The sequence below is a fragment of the Leucoraja erinacea genome, chromosome 26 (assembly GCF_028641065.1).
Source record: "Leucoraja erinacea ecotype New England chromosome 26, Leri_hhj_1, whole genome shotgun sequence".
Taxonomy (NCBI): domain Eukaryota; kingdom Metazoa; phylum Chordata; class Chondrichthyes; order Rajiformes; family Rajidae; genus Leucoraja; species Leucoraja erinaceus.
In genome coordinates this window covers 27,710,639-27,724,215 of record NC_073402.1, presented here as the reverse complement: position 1 = coordinate 27,724,215, position 13,577 = coordinate 27,710,639, and the positions used below count along the sequence as shown (strand labels likewise).

The 13,577-nt window shown below is 44.8% G+C and overlaps 1 protein-coding gene across 3 annotated transcripts in view; it reads right to left on the bottom strand.

Moving 5' to 3' along the window:
• Window positions 1–12,634, bottom strand: part of LOC129709878 (glutathione hydrolase 1 proenzyme-like) — a 39,381-nt gene extending 26,747 nt beyond the window's left edge. Inside the window, exons 1-4 of one of the 3 annotated variants that reach the window (XM_055656521.1) lie at window positions 11,721–12,634; window positions 5,910–6,011; window positions 2,073–2,203; window positions 419–487 (exon numbers count right to left, since the gene is read on the bottom strand). In XM_055656521.1, the coding sequence (XP_055512496.1) occupies window positions 419–487; window positions 2,073–2,203; window positions 5,910–6,011; window positions 11,721–11,854 (436 nt within the window). In that variant the 5' untranslated portion in view covers window positions 11,855–12,634. Of the gene's footprint in view, window positions 1–418; window positions 488–2,072; window positions 2,204–5,909; window positions 6,098–11,720 lie in introns of all 3 variants that reach the window. The other 2 variants (XM_055656520.1, XM_055656522.1) reach the window with 2 other exon arrangements.
• Window positions 12,635–13,577: the final 943 nt, after the last annotated feature.

The following is a 13,577-nucleotide window of genomic DNA, read 5'->3' as shown; positions in this document are numbered from 1 at the left end:
GCGGGTACGCCGGAGCTCGGGGACGTCTCTTAGCGGCTCTTAACGCTGACGGCAGGTAAGCACGGGAAGACTCGTGAAGATTTTTCAACATGTTGAAAAATGCCCACTTGAGCCTCGAGTACCGACGAGCGGCCATTACCGTAAATCTCCGAGTTCGAATCAGGGCAAACTCGGGAAGAACTCTTGGAATGAACTCGTACCGTGGGACAGGGCTTTAATCAAAGGAGATAGAAGACTAGTGAAGATATCTTCCCTCATACTTTACATAACAGTGGAAGAGAGAGCCAACTCTTCAAATTTTTAACAACATTACAATTCAACACAGTAGTAAGCTCCATTGCAGTTCATAGCATGCTAATTATGTAAATCACCAAAATAGCGAAGGTTTGGGAGTGTCAGTTTTGGATCCGATGGTTACCTCTCTCCAGGTTGTTGGGAATTTCATTCTCTGGAGCCACTTCTCTTGAATTAATAATCTTCACCTCACCTACAGAAAACATTCAATTAGCACAAGTTGAATTTGATCACTTGGGGAGGAGTTTTGTCAATTTTTAAATCATTTCTGTAGTATTTTCCCAATTACTTTACTCTCCGCTGGGCACTCTCCACAGCAGAGAGTGAGAGTTGTCACCATTTACAATGTTACTTTCAGCAATAAAATCTCAAGATGGGCAGATCATGGGATATCCAGAATTAGACGGAATTTCCTTTCTTCCTGACTGTACAGATTAATGCGCCCCACCAAACAAAATCACAATGTCAGCTTTTATGTTTGTGTTCATGCCCCTCTCTGGAATCTGATCTTCAAAATTAAGATGACTCTAATGAAGCCCTGCGGGACTCGGTCACATCAGAGTTGCCAGTCAGATGGGGTGACAATGTAGTTATGGGTATCGCAACCTGCCACCCTGAACTGTCAAACAAGAACCCAGGAATTGCTCATTCCTTTCAACACCTTACACTGCCACAGTGCAGCCATGTTGGCGCAGCGGTAGAGTTGCAGCCTTGGACCCGGGTTCGATCCCGACTACGGGTGCTCAAGAAGGAACTGCAGATGCTGGAAAATCAAAGGTACACAAAGATGCTGGAGAAACTCAGCGGGTGCAGCAACATCTATGGAGCGAAGGAAATAGGTAACGTTTCGGGACGAAACCCTTCTTCAGACTGATAGGGGGTGGCGGGGAGAAGGAAGGAAAAAGGGAGGAGGAGGAGCCTGAGGGCTGGGGGATGGGAGGAGACAGCTCGAGGGATAAGGAAGGGGAGGAGACAGCAAGGGCTAACAAAATTGGGAGAATTCAATGTTCATGCCCGCCAGATGCAGGCTCCCCAAGCGGAATACGAGGTGCTGTTCCTCCAATTTCCGGTGTTGCTCACTCTGGCAATGGAGATGACCCAGGACAGAGAGGTCGGATTGGGAATGGGAGGGGGAGTTGAAGTGCTGAGCCACCGGGAATTCAGGTAGGCTCTTGCGGACCGAGCGGAGGTGTTCGGCGAAACGATCGCCCAACCTCCGCTTAGTCTCACCGATGTAGATCAGCTGACATGTAGAGCAGCGGATGCAGTAGATGAGGTTGGAGGAGATACAAGTGAACCTTTGTCGCACCTGGAACGACTGCTTGGGTCCTTGAATGGAATCGAGGGGGAAGGTAAAGGGACAGGTGTTGCATTTCTTGCGGTTGCAACGGAAAGTGCCCGGGGAGGGGGTGGTACGGGAGGGAAGGGAAGGCTGCCTGTTCGGAGTTTGTCTGAGGTCTTCGGTTTCCTACCACACCCCAAAGATGTACAGGTATGTAGGTTAATTGGCTTTGTGTATGTGTAAATTGTCCCTAGTGTGTGTAGGATACTTTTAGTGTGCGGGGATCGCTGGTTGTTTCGGATTCAGTGGGCCGAAGGGCCCATTTCTGCGTTATATCTCGAAACTAAACTAAAATTTTACACCAGAAATGTTTGCACACTTTGTAATTGAACTTTATCCAAAAAAAACCCACGAGCAGCCTATTTCAAATTTCAGTTGAAAAGAGAGCATGGAAATAATATACTACAAGGACTGGCTGAATGATGAGGAAGTGGACCTGTTGATGCACTGTAGACGGTGAGGATCAGGCCCCCTCCGATGCCCATACTGTGGGGATTCATCAGACCGATGCAGAGCAGCGCTGCGATGGCGGCATCAACCACGGAGCCGTTCCTCTTCATGATGTCCCTGGAACCACAAAGAAACGCAGAACATTTGGCTCAACATTGCTTCAAAGATCTATCCAATGAATCCCACTCCTCGTATTTCTCTCCTACTGCCGTGGAATTATTTTCTTCCTGGATATCTAGGGCAGCACGGTGGCGCAGCGGGTGGAGCTGCTGCCTTACAGCGCCAGAGCCCCAGGTTTGATCCTGACTGTGGGTGCGGTCCACACGGAGTTTGTACGTTCTCCCTGTGACCGCGTGGGTTTTCTACAGGTGCCCCGGTTTCCTCCCACTCTCCAAAGTCCTACAGGTTTGTAGGTTAATTGGCTTTGGTAAAGATTGTAAATTGTCCCTAGTGTGTGTAGGATAGAACTAGTGTATGGGTGATCACTGGTCGGCATGGACTCAATGGGCCGAAGGGCCTGTTTCCAAGCTATTCATTTTGGTCTTACCAAACTGGCAGATTTCAAAAGACATTTTTCTCACTCTTAAGAAAGACTCAAAGTGCTGAAGTAACTGGGTGAGTCAGGCAGCACCTCTGGAGAACATGGATGGGTGACATTTTGAGATGGGACCCTTCTTAAGACTGATTTGGAAGGGGAGCGGGAAAGAAAGCTGGAAGAGAGATGGGAGGGTAGAGCATGGCCGGCAATTGGTGAACACAGGTGAGGTCGTTTTTTATAGGCAGTTTGTTGGACAAAGGCCAAGAATGACAAAAAAAACCTCTCACACTTAACTTGGTTCACAGGCAGGGAACTTGGACAAACGCAGCCTTCATGTTGGAAGAGCAATTATTACAAGTCAAGTCAAGTCAAGACACATTTCCCACTTGCCACCATTTTCCCAGGGAACCTTTTACATGGCTATTCTTGTTCCTATGGAAACCTCGTTAAATTGTGCAAATCATTGTCCTAGCGCTAATATGGGATGTAAGTATTACAGCATTGACAGGACATACTGTACATGGCTGCATATTTATTGATGCAATAAAAATTGAGCACCCACCCTCCCCAAAATTTGGGATTATGTAAAGAGTTAGGATTCCGTTATGTTGTAAATTTAACATTAGCATAAGACAGCATCGGTTTGCTCAAATGTCCTCATCTCGTATGTTCTAGATCAGATTTTAAGACCAGGGTTGACTACAACGTGGTATCTGGAGAGTTTTGTTCCAGGCCACCTAGAGGGTAGATACCCCTGCTGATCTGCCAGCAAGTACATTAACATTTGCATGAACAGGACGGCCAGAATTAGCAAAACGATAAACAATGTTGATGGGACAAGTAATTGAAAGTGGTTCGAATGAGGAACTAGCTATCCACTGTCTGAAGAAGGGTCTTGACCCGAAACGTCACCCATTCCTTCTCTCCAGAGATGCTGCCTGTCCCGCTGAGTTACTCCAGCATTTTGTGACTAGCCACCAGATGATGCTTGATACAAATAACCTGACCTAGTTAAGCTGAGCTTTGACTAAAACATATTCCTTTTGGCCTTAAAAACCTGGCAGATTTCAAAAGATACATATTTTTCTCACTCTTAAGAAAGGCACAAAGTGCTGGAGTAACTCAGTGGGTCAAGCAGCATCTTTGGACAGCATGGATAGGTGAAGGTTCAAGTCTGGACCCTCCTTCAGAATGATTGAAAGGGGAGCGGGGACGAAAGCTGGAAGAGAGATGGAATGTGGCTGGCAATAGATGGACACAGGCAAGGACATTTTTGATGGGCAGATTGGATAAAGGCCAGGAATGAAAAAAAACCCATCTCGCTCTTAACTCGATCCACGGGCAGGGAACTTGGACAATAGCAGGAGAGAAACACAATCCAAGGACGTGGGGACATTTTTGGATCACATCTTTCTGACATAGAAGAAGACCATTTGGCCCATTGAATCTACGCAGACAAGATTAGATAATGCAAGGTGGGAAGAGGCTCATGTTGAGAAGGAACATCCCATCTACGACCAATGCAACATGAGTCCGGTGTGCGGCATTTTCAAGATGCATTGCAGCTGCTTGGTAAATAGTCTTCCACGGCACATCCAAACATCACACGTCTACCATCTGGAAGAACAACATGTGCTTGGGAATACCATCCAAACTTGGGAATACCATCCAAACATGCTGCCTCACCCGCTGAGTTTCTCCGACATTCTGTATCTACCTTCGATTTTACCAGCATCTGCAGTTCTTTCTTAAACATTTCGTCCACTCCACAGTGAAATCTCCTCAAGGTATGCCTACTTTGAAGAAGTTCTCCCCCTCTCTTCGACGAGAGTTTAGCAACATCCTCTCTCACTGCTCCCCCTTTCTGATTCCTCCTTCCCTACGTCTCTACGACCACGTCTTAACCCAGCAGTCTGAAGAAGGGTCTCGACCCGAAACATCGCCCGTTCCTTCTCTCCTTAGATGCTGCCTCACCCACTGAGTTTCTCCAGCATTTTGTATCTGCCATCCAAACTTGCAAATACATCACTATGTATTTTGAACAAGTTTATTCGTTGATAACCCCTTGAGATGGACAGTCATCTCGTTTTCGAGGGGGTCCAACATAGAACATAGAGCACAAGACATAACATACATAGAGGCTCTCATTGACCCACCTACCCACACACCAATCCCAAAGCCCCTGCCAAGTTGTTTTCCATTTTCAGGGCTCAAACACAACAGGGGTCACCAACTAGAAGTTTGCGGCAGGTCTCTCAGGAGTGGAGGTCCTGCATGGACATTTTAAAACTTCTTTAAAAACATGTAGAATCCTCTGGAGATGACAACTTGGACTGACATTTACTCAATGCAGTTGGTATTGGATCACAAGAGTGAATTCACAGATAGTAAAGTTGCTAATTGGCCACGATGTGATGTATGTGTCAAGATGTAGTTCTGGATGAGTCATTGAGCATTAGGAAGCTGATGGGGCATGGATATGTCAACTTCGATTGTTCAAACACAGTTTATTAACCAGGACTTAAGTAATTCACATGTCATGATTAATTTGCTGAAATCAAAGACAACCTAAGCGCACCCACATTTAACACTTAGCAAGAGGGCGGTGAGTTTATGAATGGTGCCCATATGGAATAAGCTGCCAATTGAGGCAGATACTATAACACAGATAAGAAAACACTTGGACAGGTACATGGACAGGAAAGGTTTAGAGGGATTGGGACCAAATGAGACTAGCATAGATGGGACATCTTGGTTGGCAGGGACGTGTTGGGCCAAAGGGCCTTTTATCATACTGTATGACGATAAAATGATAAAATAACATGATTATGTGGAACTTAAGGGCACACACAAGAGATTACTATGGCAGAGTGTGGCATTATAATGGCCCTGTCCCAATGGACGAGTTCATTCAAGAGCTCTCCCGAGTTTAAAAAAAATATCAAACTCGTGGTAAGCACGTAGAATGAACGTAGCGGGTACGTCGGAGCTCGGGGACGTCTATTAGCGGCTCGTAACGCTAACGGCAGGTACTCGGGAAGACTAGCTAATGGCAGGTAAGCTCTGGAAGACTCGTGAAGATTTTTCAACATGTTGAAAAATGTCCACGAGAGCCCCGAGTACTTACGAGCGGCCATTACCGTAAATCTCCGAGTTCGAATCAGGGCAAACTCGGGGAGAACTTGAATGAACTCGCACAGTGGGACAGGGCTCTTAGCAACTCAAGGATTTCAGCATATTATAGATACATTTCCGATGTTACATTAAAATAATATAGCGGCTTACCTGCCAATTTGAGAGCAAGGAGCTGCATCTGAGGCGATAGCAGTGTTCTTATGAATTTCACAGGCATCACATGTCCAGGCCTGATGCATAATTACTCCAACACTAATAATAATAATGATAATCAGAAGGATCCCAGTGATGTAGCACATCTTCTTTCTGGAAGAAGAACTCAGGTATCATGGATTAGCCTTGAATAAATGCAAATAATATTCAAACCAAGGTGTTGTGATGGTGACAGGTGGGTAATGAAATACTTCGTCAAATGTTTTTATGTCTGTGTTTGCAGCCGAAACAAAGTCCTTGTAAATTTCAGGAGGGGAGATGCTCCAAGGGAAATTAATAACTGGAATAAAGGGCAGAGAAGAATACAATTTGACCAAAGAGTATTATGGTTTATAGGCACTAAATGCTGGAGTAACTCAGCAGGAAAGGCAGCATCTCTGGAGAGAAGGAATGGGTAACATTTCGGGTCGAGACCCTTCTCCAGACCTGAGTATTATTGTTTTATTGATTACATTAGTGGAAAGAGAAATGCCAAATGAACATTCTGAAGAAGGGTCTCGACCCGAAATGTTACCTTTTCCTCCGCTCCATAAATGCTGCCTCACCCGCTGAGTTTCTCCAGCTTTTTAATCTACCTTCTGAATGTTTCAGCATCCAAGGCTTTCAAATTAAAGAAAAGGAAATATTTGATGATGATCATTGTTTTTGCTGGTTTACCAAAGAGAACAAACACAGTGCTGGATGGAGTAGCTCAAGGGGTCAGGCAGCATCTCTGGAGAACATGGATAAGCCTGGATAGAGTGACTGTGGAGAGGATGTTTCCACTAGTAGGGGAAACCTAGGACCAGAGGCAGCAGCCTCAGAATAAAGGGATATCCATTTAGAAAGGTGATGAGAAGCAAAATGATTTGAGTATAGGAGCAGGGAGGTTCTACTGCAGTTGTACAGGGTGTTGGTGAGACCACACCTTGAGTATTGCGTACAGTTTTGGTCTCCAAATCTGAGGAAGGACATTCTTGCCATAGAGGGAGTGCAGAGAAGGTTCACCAGACTGATTCCTGGGATGTCAGGACTGTCTTATGAAGAAAGACTGGATAGACTTGGTTTATACTCTCTGGAATTTAGGAGACTGAGAGGGGATCTTATAGAAACTTACAAAATTCTTAAGGGGTTGGACAGGCTAGATGCAGGAAGATTGCTCCCGATGTTGGGGAAGTCCAGGAGAAGGAGTCACAGCTTAAGGATAAGGGGGAAATCCTTTAAAACTGAGATGAGAAGAACTTTTTTCACTCAGAGAGTGGTGAATCTCTGGAACTCTCTGCCACAGAGGGTAGTCGAGGCCAGTTCATTGGCTATATTTAAGAGGGAGTTAGATGTGGCCCTTGTGGCTAGGGGATCAGGGGGTATGGAGAGAAGGCAGGTACGGGATACTGAGTTGGATGATCAGCCATGATCATATTGAATGGCGGTGCAGGCTCGAAGGGCCGAATGGCCTCTACTCCTGCACCTAATTTCTATGTTTCTATGTTTCTATGAGAAGGAATTTATTTAGTCACAGGGTGGTGAATCAGGTGGAATTCAGTGCCACGGGCGGCTGTGGTGGCTAAGTCAATGGATCTCAGGCGGAGATTGACAAATTCTTGATTTGTATGGGTGTCAAGTGTTATGGGGCGAGGGCAGGAGAATGGGGTTGAATAAATCAGCCGTGATTCAATGGCAGAGTAGGCTTGATGGACCCACTGGCTTTATTCTGCTCCAAGAACTTATGAACTATCGGGTCTCTTCTTCATACTGAATTTGTTACAATGGGCACCTACCTAAGCAAAGAGATCAGCAATGCCTCCTTGTGTAATCATGACCAAAGATTATAGAGCAGAGCAAGATGCGCCACTCTGCGAAAAAAAAGCGTAGTATGACATGGGTATGACATGACGCCATTTTATTGAGCTGCAATTGTTTACAATAATATTAATAAAATTTACAATAACATTAACTAAATATGTGAAGTGATGGATTATATATAAAACACTGTTCCCTACAACACTGATTACACCAAAGATGATAGAGCAGATCCATCTTTGGAACGGATTACACCAAAGATACTAGAGGAGTATCGCCCGCTGCCTCCCACGGGAGCGCTGACCACGGGCAGACGCTTGAGGCTCTCCCGCCGGTCGCCTTCATCTGGTATCGGGGGGACCGACCGAGAATCAGTCCTGGATCAACTCAGGAGTGGAGGAAACGTCCTCTTCCCCCAAAGATACTAGAGGGGCCTCTAGTATCTTTGCTTTTCCCTGCGACCTGATGTAAGAGCAGATTGTACAACTGTGGAGTCCGTCCCTGCTACCGAAGATGTCGAGTTTGGCATAAACAAATGGCGGCCGTGACCTTCCGTTACGTACTACACGTCAGTCCATTGGATTTTAGAGGAGTGGTCCATCTTGCTCTGCTCTACAATCTTTGATCATAGACTCGGCTTGTACTCGCTAGAATTCAGAAGATTGAGGGGGGATCTCATAGAAACTTACAAAATTCTTAAGGGGTTGGACAGGCTAGATGTAGGAGGATTGTTCCCGATGTTGGGGAAGTCCAGAACAAGGGGTCACAGTTTAAGGATAAGAGGGAAGACTTTTAGGACCGAGATGAGAAAATCATTTTTCACACAGAGAGTGGTGAATCAGTGGAATTCTCTGCCACAGAGGGTAGTTGAGGCCACAGTTCATTGGCTTTATGTAAGAGGGAGTTAGATGTGGCCCTTGTGGCTAAAGGGATGAGGGGGTATGGAGAGAAGGCAGGTACAGGATACTGAGTTGGATGATCAGCCATGATCATATTGAATGGCGGTGCTGGCTCGAAGGGCCGAATGGCCTACTCCTGCACCTATTGTCTATGTTTCTATGTTTCTATCCTGACAGCCATCGTGTAATCTTGTTACATGCATACAAAGCAGTGCAATTTTACCGGCTGTGCTGATGGTTCTTTGGTTGCCGTTGAGAACCAGGTTGTGGTTCCATGATGTGTAAACAGTATTGGCTGGCAACAATGCACATGATGTAAAAATCACCTCCCTTGACTTCTCTTATTGTCCCTCTGTTTCCAGGTAAACAGCAGGTATCCCCGTCTAACCGTTTTCCTGCCTTCGTACTCTGCATCTTCATTGAAATTCTGCAACAGCCTCTCGCACTGTACATTTGGAGCTCCCTTTGTCAATCCCTAAAGCTTCTTGTCATCTTCCGCCACCCACTATCATATTAACAGGCAAACAAAAATGCTGAGAAACTCAGCGGGTGCAGCAGCATCTATGGAGCGAAGGAAATAGGCAACGTTCCGCCCCACATTTGAACTGATGTACAGGTTGGAAAAGGTTAGCAAATGTGAGCAAATGGGAACAAGCTTAGATGAGCATCCTGGCTGCCACGGGCAAATGGGGCCAAAGGGCCTGTTACATACTGGATGACTCTATCGCTATGAGGCGTGCAGCCTAAGCTAGTGTTTGCACTGAATGGAGAACCAGTTGCTCCCAGCTGCGATGCAAATTCTTCAATATCAAACCCCAGCTTGTCGCTACGGCATTGTTTTGCATTTTAATAAGTCGTTCTTTTCAACCATGTTTGTCACCTCAACATAATTATGACAAAGGGCTCTGAAGACTTTCAAGGAGTGCCCTGTACTTACTGAGTCTATCGTTTTCATCTTTCTGCCTCACTTTTTAAAAAAAATAATGGGCCGGTTACTTAATAACCTTAATAACTGAGAGGCAAATAGGTAGGCTCCTGGCAACTCTGTAGATCACCGGAAATATGTCTAGATCTCTATGGCACACATTCCAGTTGAGAAGTTATGCTTTGTATATTGCCAACCGCAGCGAGTCCGTCTGACCCCTTCTTCAATGAACAACTTCCTAATAAAGCATTCACAACACTACCATAGGGGGTCATCTGATCTGATGCTTCTCACAATCTTCCCTTGCCTTTTGTTCCTGATGAGCCATCCCATTCCAAATCCTCACCCCCCCAACCCATGGGGTAAGTAAATGGCTCTTTGGAGCTGGTCAAATTGCTCTGTGACAAATTTAGGACAATTATTTTAAAAAACCCACGAAACTTGTAAATCAACATCATTTATCATGGAAATTCTGCCAATAACAACAGCCTGGGTGTAATAGAATAATTTATCCAGTCTTTCTCTTCCATGCCCTACAAACATGGACTGTCATTTAGGCTTCCCACTAGTTCTGGCCTACATGGCAATTTTCAACACTTTAGGATGTAATTGACCTGAAAAGAAGAACAGTTCTCAAGCCGGTTCTGGTCGGCCTCCATTTTTATGGACAATTTAATAACGACTCGGAAAATAACATTCACGTAAATGAAAGAGCAAACTGATCATCCACCAATTCATCAATTAATGCACGATCACTCCTAAGGCTAGAATATTTCAAAGCCACTTCTGAGCTCCGCTATTTCAAATCATCGGAGATGGGGAGTTAATGTTCCAGTTTCACATTGTGTGTTTCAACTCCCTGGTGAAGAACTATCGCTTACAAGAAGCTCACCATCCATCAGCATCTTTAGCGCAGTCAAAGACAATCACGGAATATGGACACTAAATGCTGGAGTAACTCAGTGGGACAGGCAGCGTCTCCGGAGAGAAGGAACAGGTGACCCATTCCTTCTCTCCAGAGATACTGCCTAGTCTGCTGAGTTACTCAAGCATTTTGTGTCTATCTTCGGTGTAAACCAGCATCTGCAGTTCCTTCCCACACAGAGTCACAGAAACATAGAAAATAGGTGCAGAAGTAGGCCATTCAGCCCTTCGAGCCTGCACCGCCATTCAATATGATCATGGCTGATCATCCAACTCAGTATCCCATCCCTGCCTTCTCTCCATACCCCCTGATCCCTTTAGCCACAAGGGCCACATATAACCATATAACCATATAACAATTACAGCACGGAAACAGGCCATCTCGGCCCTACAAGTCCGTGCCGAACAAATTTTTTTTTCCCCTTATTCCCACCTGCCTGCACTCATACCATAACCCTCCATTCCCTTCTCATCCATATGCCTATCCAATTTATTTTTAAATGATACCAATGAACCTGCCTCCACCACTTCCACTGGAAGCTCATTCCACACCGCAACCACTCTCTGAGTAAAGAAGTTCCCCCCTCATATTACCCCTAAACTTCTGTCCCTTAATTCTGAAGTCATGTCCTCTTGTTTGAATCTTCCCTATTCTCAAAGGGAAAAGCTTGTCCACGTCAACTCTGTCTATCCCTCTCATCATTTTAAAGACCTCTATCAGGTCCCCCATTAACCTTCTGCGCTCCAGAGAATAAAGACCTAACTTATTCAACCTATCTCTGTAACTTAGTTGTTGAAACCCAGGCAACATTCTAGTAAATCTCCTCTGTACTCTCTCTATTTTGTTGACATCCTTCCTATAATTGGGCGACCAAAATTGTACACCATACTCCAGATTTGGTCTCACCAATGCCTTGTACAATTTTACACATCTAACTCCCTCTTAAATATAGCCAATGAACTGGCCTCAACTACCTTCTGTGGCAGAGAATTCCACAGATTAGACTGGTGTCGCTCAGAATGCAATTCAGTCCAATGTGCTCCTTCGTTACAAGGATTATCCAGGCTATTCCATTTCAAAATCGGCCTGTATTTGTTTTTAACCCTTTTTTTTAACATATCTATCCCATCCCCATTTTGAAAGCTGTTATTGTATCCGCTCCTTCCGTCCAATCCGAGAATGCACCCAGATCATAACAAGAGGAGAAAAGCAGGTTTTACCTGTTTCCCAAACACCCAGAGTCGAACGATGCAGGGTTGTCAGTGGCGTCTGGTTTAATTCTGGGTTGCAGTGGGATTGTGTTTGAGCAATTCTCATTAAGTGCTCCGAGTTCAGATGGATTTGCATCGACCATGTTTGCGTTGGCTCAGTGAGTCCTGTGCAGCATAGATTTTCTCTGACCAGGGCCTTCAGTTCACATGAACAGTTGCTCCTTTCTCTCAATTGACAACAATCGTTTGCAATTCTTCCCTCAAATCACCATGGCAATGGCTTTTGCAACAGTTGCTTTTAAAACGAAAGTTGATTTTCCAGTGGGATTGAAATGAAGAGATCTCTGGTCCTGATATTGATGTCAACAGCTTACCTTACTGCAACATTGGTTAGGATTGGATTAACGTTGATCCAATTGAAAGCAAGATTGTGAACACTGTGGAGGATAATGGTGGGGGAGGGTTAGTTAGTAATGCCTTCGAATCATAATCATGCTTCAGAATATGCAGAGAGGTTTGTACCTAGGTGACCCAGGCAGTTATAGCATTCTGTCAGACCACAGCTTAGACAAAATGAAAATGACTTGCAAATGCAGGGACACTGCACAAGAACCGGAAAATCATGAAAACACACATCAGTCCCATCAGCAACCGTGACAAGAATTTTTTTGAATGTAGGTTAGACAAACATGCCTTTTCTTTCCCACGTCTGCTGGCTAGCCTGCACTGTATCACAACAGTAGCTGTGTTTCAAAAACTGAACTTCATTGCAGTAAAGTGCTTTGTCATAGCCATGCAGTCATACAGCGTGGAAGCAGTCCCCTTCGGCCCAACTTGCCCACACCCACCAACATGCCCCACCTACACTAGTCCCACCTGCCTGCATTTGGCCCATACCCCTCTAAACCTGTCCTACCCATGTACCTGTGTAAATGTTTCTTAACATCATTCTTCGCGACATCACGAAACTAAAAGAGGCACCATGTTCTTACTTTCCGTTAATTCCATCACTTTCCATAAGTAATAAATGAGTTGCTATATTAATAAAGTGCTCTTCAAATTAGCAGCGGTACTTTATACGTTGTTGCTTTTCAGCGTTCAATTTTCATTTGTAAAGATTCCCAGTGTAAAGAGCCTGTCACACTTGCCGATTTTTTTCGGCGATTGCCGGCGTCATATCAGTGTTGCCAAAAGATTTGGAACATTTCAAAATCCAGCGGTGACAAAAAAAATGTTGCGACACTTGAAAAAACTCCACGTGTCAATACGTTATCACGGCGCGTCATGCCGCGAATTTTTCAGTGACCTGAGACGTCAGTCAATGATGCCGGCAGTCGCTGAAAAAAATCACCAAGTGTGACAGGCCCTAAAAGCTTTCCATAAGTGAATGGAAGTTATTCAAATATTTGCTTCAGGACTTGAAGAAATCACTGTATGTAAAACATCAAGACAAAGCAATTCACCCTTCATGATACCTTTCAGCCCAAAGGAAGTTAGTAATTTGAAGAGCAGTTTCCAGTTTAGTTTAAAGGTTCAGCCCACCATGCCCACACCCACCATCGATCACCCTTTCACAAGCCTTCTTTTTATCCCATTTATAACTTTGTTTCAATGTCGGAAACTGTTGGTGACATTATGAACTTTTAAATCTGTCGCTCTTGTTGTAACAATCAGAGCAATTCTTCGCAGTGGACTTGTAATGTTGCTCGTGCATTGTAATCAGACTAAATCTTCCCTCATCCCTAGGATTTGTCTTTTTTTGTTTCCATTTAAAGGCACATTCAGTGACCAGAAGGAATGCAAGCTCTAACAGATAGAGCAGATATCTTCCCTGTTTGATTCAAAGCTGGATTCTAAATTATGGCA